Source organism: Piliocolobus tephrosceles, chromosome 8 (assembly GCF_002776525.5).
Source record: "Piliocolobus tephrosceles isolate RC106 chromosome 8, ASM277652v3, whole genome shotgun sequence".
In the NCBI taxonomy this organism is placed as follows: Eukaryota; Metazoa; Chordata; class Mammalia; order Primates; family Cercopithecidae; genus Piliocolobus; species Piliocolobus tephrosceles.
In genome coordinates this window covers 36,051,701-36,057,422 of record NC_045441.1, presented here as the reverse complement: position 1 = coordinate 36,057,422, position 5,722 = coordinate 36,051,701, and the positions used below count along the sequence as shown (strand labels likewise).

The window sequence follows — 5,722 nt, the reverse complement described above, 5'->3', positions numbered from 1 at the left end:
CACAATTCAGCACTGAGTCAGGATGTAGGTGGATGTGGGAGGAGACCTTGAGCAGCCAGCGAGCCTCTGTGCATCAGGGCCCCCTGTAGCCCCTGCCTGTACTGGGGATCAAGAACTGAAGGCCCAGTCAGGATTGCTGGCTATGATCACCCTCACCCAGCTCAACCAGAAAGCTGTCCCCACCCAGAGAATGGGGGATACCTAGAGTGCCTGGAGGATGAAGAGTGTGGAGGATCTGAGCCCACTCACCCAGAGTGACACCTGGGCTTCTGCAGAGCCAGTCAGGACATCAGGATACTACGTTGAGCTTCTGGGATCTGTTGGGGAAGCCTGGGCATCCCACTCAAGAGGATTTCAATGCAGCTCCACACCTCTGGCCATGAGCCCTTGTTCCTGCCTTCCCTCTGAGGGTTCCCCTTTCCTTTTTTTGCAACTCACAATGAGGGTCCCGGCCTGGGCATCCTTCCAGGAGTCAGTGAAACCATTTATGTATACCACCTTGCATTGTGCCTAGCTGAGCCAGCAAGATCCAGTATCTTGCAAGGCACCAGCCTTCTCTAGGGTGATTCCAAATGAATTCTGAGAAGGCCCAGCCTCACTCGTTGCCTTGAACAGAAATAGCAACTCCCTGCTTCCCCAGCAGGCTCTGAACACTTCTCTGCATTTTTTAAATGCACAGGCACTCTTCTGAAGGACTCAGCATCAGCTATGTGTGAAGCAAGAGTGGTTTTAGTAACTCCCGAACCACTCAATACCCTCTCCAGGATATGTCCTCCACCCACCATGGAATTTACAAATGAGTAACAAGTAAGAAGGTGTGCTGGCTTGGGGGCACCCAGCCCTGAACTCAAATATTACCTCTTTTTTGAATAGCTATGTTGTCCTGGGCAAGTTGCTTAACTTCTCTGAAGTTGTTTCCTTACCTGCACAATAAGAGCAGGCATTTAGGAGAAGGTTAAACTGAATAGCATCCATGAAAGTACTAGGTATAGTGCCTGGTGACCATGAGCTTCCTTTTCCTAAGAGCACGGGAAACTTTCCTGTAATCTACAAATGGGAATACCTAAGGTAACTCAGGTGGGGATTCTAATTTCCATTCAGCCATGGAGGGTTCATCAGTGGTCTGGAACAAAGCCGCCCATTCACCAGTCACATTTGGGGGAACCTCCCCTGTGCCAATCCATAGATAAGGCACTGGGAATGTAAACATGAATATGGCTTCTGCTTTCTGGTAGCTGACAGTGTGGGGGTCTGGGATTGGGGTACAAAAGGGTAAAAACCAACTAGAACCCAAGGAGATCAATGTAGCAACTGCCATACTCACCTAGTGCTTACCCCGTGTCAAGTGTTAAATACTTCCCATATTTCCGCTCAGTGAATGATCACACATCCCTACAAGGAACTCACAGTTATTAACCCCATTTAAAAAAAAAAAAAAATTTAAGACAGAATCTCACCCTGTTGCCCATGCTGGAGTGCAATGGCGCGATCTTGGCTCACTGCAACCTCCGCCTCCCGGATTCAAGCAATTCTCCTGCCTCAGTTTCCCAAGTAACTGGGATTACAGGCACGCACCACCACACCCAGCTAATTTTTATATTTTTAGTAGAGATGGGGTTTCACCATGTTGGCCAGGATGGTCCCGATCTCCTCACCTCATGATTTGCCCGCCACGGCCTCCCAAAGTGCTGGGATTACAGGCATGAGCCACACGCCCGGCCATTAACCCCATTTTAAGGATAAGAGCGAGGCACAGAGATGTTCCAACTTTGCAACGGAGTGGCAGAGTAAGATATAGACCCAGTCCCGCACCCAGTTCATGCCCTTGACCACTTGTACCAAAGACACTTGACTAATTCAACGAACAACTACACAGGCCTCCAGAGGAGGGAAGTTTAATTCTATGTAGAATCCTGCAGGCTGAGTTCGGGAGTGAATAAGGCTTTGATGCACAGAGAAGGTGGGAGAGGCATTCCAGAGAGAAGGCACAGGTTGAGTGAAGATGCAGTGGCAAGAAGCTTGAAGGCCAAAGGCCACATAGAGGAACGGTCCTGGAGGGGATGTGAGGAAGTCAGGACAGGAACAAAATGGTAATGGAGGCCTCCAAAGTCCCACTCACTTAATTACAGGAAAATCTAATTATACTATTCAGCCAGGCAGCAGAGCGGCAGCACCAAAGGAACAAAGGAGATCAAGTGAAAGGTGTCCGTGTCTGCAAGATGAGGCGCTCAGGGCAGGGGGTGCAGGGCAAACTGGGAGACAAGTCTGGAAGGACAGTGGGTAAGGGCCAGAAGTGGCTACATCTTGGAGGTCACGGGGAGCCCTTGACATACCCCCAACACCACCTACCAAGACTGATACTCTCAGGTGTGTGGGAAGCAACTGATTTGTTTTTCTAAGACCACCAGAGTGGGCACAAAAGAACCAGAGAGTAGGCAAGGCTAAAAGCAAAACTGCAAATTTATTCTTTGGTCATCTAGCTTCAGGGACTGGAGCTGGCGGGGGGGCGGAATTTCTAATACAGTCCTGACAAGAGTGGGGGGCTGAGAAAGCCTGCCCCCCGGCGCATCTGCTGGGAGCGACTTTTCTAGGAGTGGAAGGGCAATAGGCGGGGCACGGGCATGTCGGGGGAGGGAGGGGCGCTCCGCAGGTGCCACCAGGTAAATCTTGGTCTCCTCGAATTGACATCACCTGGTGCATGCCTGATTAATCTGCACCTTCCCGGGCGTCAGCTGCATTCTCGCACACACGGGAAGAGTTGGTGGTGAAGAAGAACCCGCAAGTGCACCATCCTGCCTCCGTTAGTCCAAACAGCAACATGCACAGTGGGCTATTGTGAAAAGACACATGTGCTCAGGTGCATGTGTATACAGAAAGAGATGTTCAAGGGTATCAACAACCCCTTAGTAAAAATATCTTGAGGCTCTTGAGACAGACTGACAATTTTCTGACACTTTTCTTAAGGCTTGCTAGTCCCGTCAGGCTGCTATAACAAAGTACCATGGTCTGGGTGGCTCGTACACAACAGAAATTTGTTTCTTGCAGTTCTCATGGCTGAAAGTCCAAGATCAAGGTGCCAGGAGATTTGCTGCCTGGGGAGGGCCCACTTTCTAGTTCATTGATGATGCCATCTCCCTGTGTCCTCACATGACAGAAGGGGTGAGTGAGCTCTAAGGGCCCTTATCGTATCACGCAAGCCGAGCACTGAGAAGCTATGCGGTCCCTGAAGGCCCACTCCTGGACAGACACCTCTGTGTTTCTCTTTGTTTCGGTTTTGACAGAATCTAAACAAACGAAAGGCAGTTCTTGAGCCTGTGTAGCCCCCTAACCTGGGCCACGCTCCAAACACACTTGGATCTTTGCCTTTCTCATCTGTCAATTGTGACCAATAAAAATACCTTCCTCCGGCCGGGCACGGTGGCTCATGCCTGTAATTCCAGCACTTTGGGAGGCCGAGGCGGGCGGATCTTGAGGTCAGGAGACTGAGACCATCCTGGCTAACACAATGAAACACCGTCTCTACTAAAAATACAAAAAAGTAGCCGGGTGTGGTGGTGGGTGCCAACTATTTGGGAGGCTGAGGCTGGAGAATGGTGTGAATCCGGGAGGCGGAGCTTCCAGTGAGCCAAGATGGTGCTATTGCACTCCAGCCTGGGAGACAGAGCGAGACTCTGTCTCAAAAGAAAAAACAAAACAACAACTACAACAAAAACCTTCCTTCTAGGTTTTAGTCACTTTTTCCCCTGGCACCCCTGCTAGCCACATGGTAAATATTCAATACAACTAATATCAATAATGACTCAAGTTTATTGATTGCCACCTCTCTCTTTCCTCCATGGAGTGCCTACTGGGAGGATGGAGCCTCTTGGGGCACGTGGCTTTCCCACACGTCAGCATCAGCCATCGCGAGACCCCGCAGGCCAGCACTGTGGACAGGCAGACAGTGAAGCCCCCCAGCCAGAACAGCTCAGCCCGCCAGGAGAAGCAGAAACCCCCAAAGTAATCACTTCTCAAGTGCCTTTGAGACCCCAGATGTCAGCAAAACAATTATTTTCCCTTGTGTAAGACATGCCCAGTCTCTTTCCCTCTCCTAAACAAATCAAATACAACCCTGAGCCCTCCTCCTTCTAGCCTGGTGGAAAATCCAGCCTTGACATTCTGGGGCCCCTCTCTACCCCACAGGGAGTTACCAAAGCCCTGGGAGCTTTTTCAAATTTTTATGGATAACAAACATTTGAAAAAAGACAAACAATCCAATTATCATGAAGTGGACACGCCCATGGAACCACTTCCCAGGTCCAGAAAGAACAACAGTCCTCCAGGACCACCCCCACATCCTACCCAGCATCCACACCTCCCAGGCCCCACAAATGACCACTGTCCTGACCGCTGCCTCCCTCCCTGGGGTCCGGCCAGAGCCGCCTTCCTGCTGTTGACTCTGTTAGTGACCTCCTCATCCCACTGCCCGGGTGACTCGTCTGCCAAATGCAAGAATCAAATGGGGACAGGAGTCTAGTGTACCCGCTGAACCCTAAGCCCCAAAGCAGGAGCTTCAGCCACATAGCTTTGGGTTTTCCCAGGATCCCTCGGGTGCCCTGCCTGGAGCGTAGAATGCCAGGGGACAGGAGCTCTGCTCTCATGACGGGCGAATCCCCGGTTCTCCTGTAAGTGCGGAGAAGCTGGGGTAGTTCCCACACTCAAACATTCCCCAAGCCAGGGCTGGGCGCCTGTGGAAATCCCAGCAATTCTACAGTTTCACTCAAGTCCTATAATTTCCCACACCCTGCCTCTATTTCAGGGACCTGCTGCTCAGAATTTGGAAAAGCAGATGTGGTTTGCCTGTGTTGCCACTGCTCTTGTGAGTTGTAAGGCAGTGATTACAGGCTCCGTGGGCGGCAGGGAGCAGCCAACTGGATTGACGGCACATTTTTAGCTTATTTTAAAATCAGCAACAGCATTAATAAAAATCTTGTGCCTTCCCATTTATATTTTCTTCCAAAAGAAAAAAATACTGTACTTCCTAGCAGTCTGTGGCTGGAATGGGAAGAAAGGAGAAATCATTCGAAAGTGCGAGGAATATCAGAGGAAATTTTAGAAAGGACTTTAGGCCATGTCTAGCTTTCTCATAGTAGTGACCCTGTTCCTCCCCCCAAATTGGGGCATTTTAATTTTTTTTTCTTTTTTTAGACAAAGGAGCCCAGGCTGGAGTGCAGTGGTGCGATCTCGGCTCACTGCAACCTTCGCCTCCCAGGTTCAAGCAATTCTCGTGCCTCAGCCTCCTGAGTAGTTCGGATTACAGGTGTGCGCCAGGACACCCAGCTAAGTTTTTGATATTTTTAGTAAAGACAGGCTTTCACTCTGTTGACCAGGCTGGTCTCGAACTCCTAACTTCAAGTGGTCAGCCCACCTCGGCCTCCCAAAGTGCTGGGATTACAGGCATGAGTCACCGGCCCAGCCGATTCACTTCTTAATAAATCATCCAAACCAATGATTTGGTTCCAAAAGAGACAGATATCATTCAAACACTGTTTCCTTTAGTTCATACTGTAAGACAATGTGTTTTAGATACATTTTGCTTGAAATCCACAAACTTGTCAAATACCCACCTGGGTAGAGCAGGACAGCAGAACGGAAGGGCAAGAGGGCTCATCCAGACTTCCCTCCCCGAGCTCCAGGGAGAATGTTGATCACTTTGATCTAAACCAGGCAAGGGAGGCAGGAA

At 50.1% G+C, this 5,722-nt stretch overlaps 1 protein-coding gene across 1 annotated transcript; it reads right to left on the bottom strand.

Annotated features, from left to right (window-relative positions):
• Positions 1 to 281: 281 nt before the first annotated feature.
• On the bottom strand, positions 282 to 4,457 carry C8H7orf65 (chromosome 8 C7orf65 homolog). Its single transcript, XM_023226411.1, is given in 6 exon segments — positions 282 to 428; positions 430 to 677; positions 680 to 706; positions 836 to 881; positions 883 to 923; positions 4,388 to 4,457. Coding segments are annotated over 6 exon segments (579 nt in total).
• Positions 4,458 to 5,722: the final 1,265 nt, after the last annotated feature.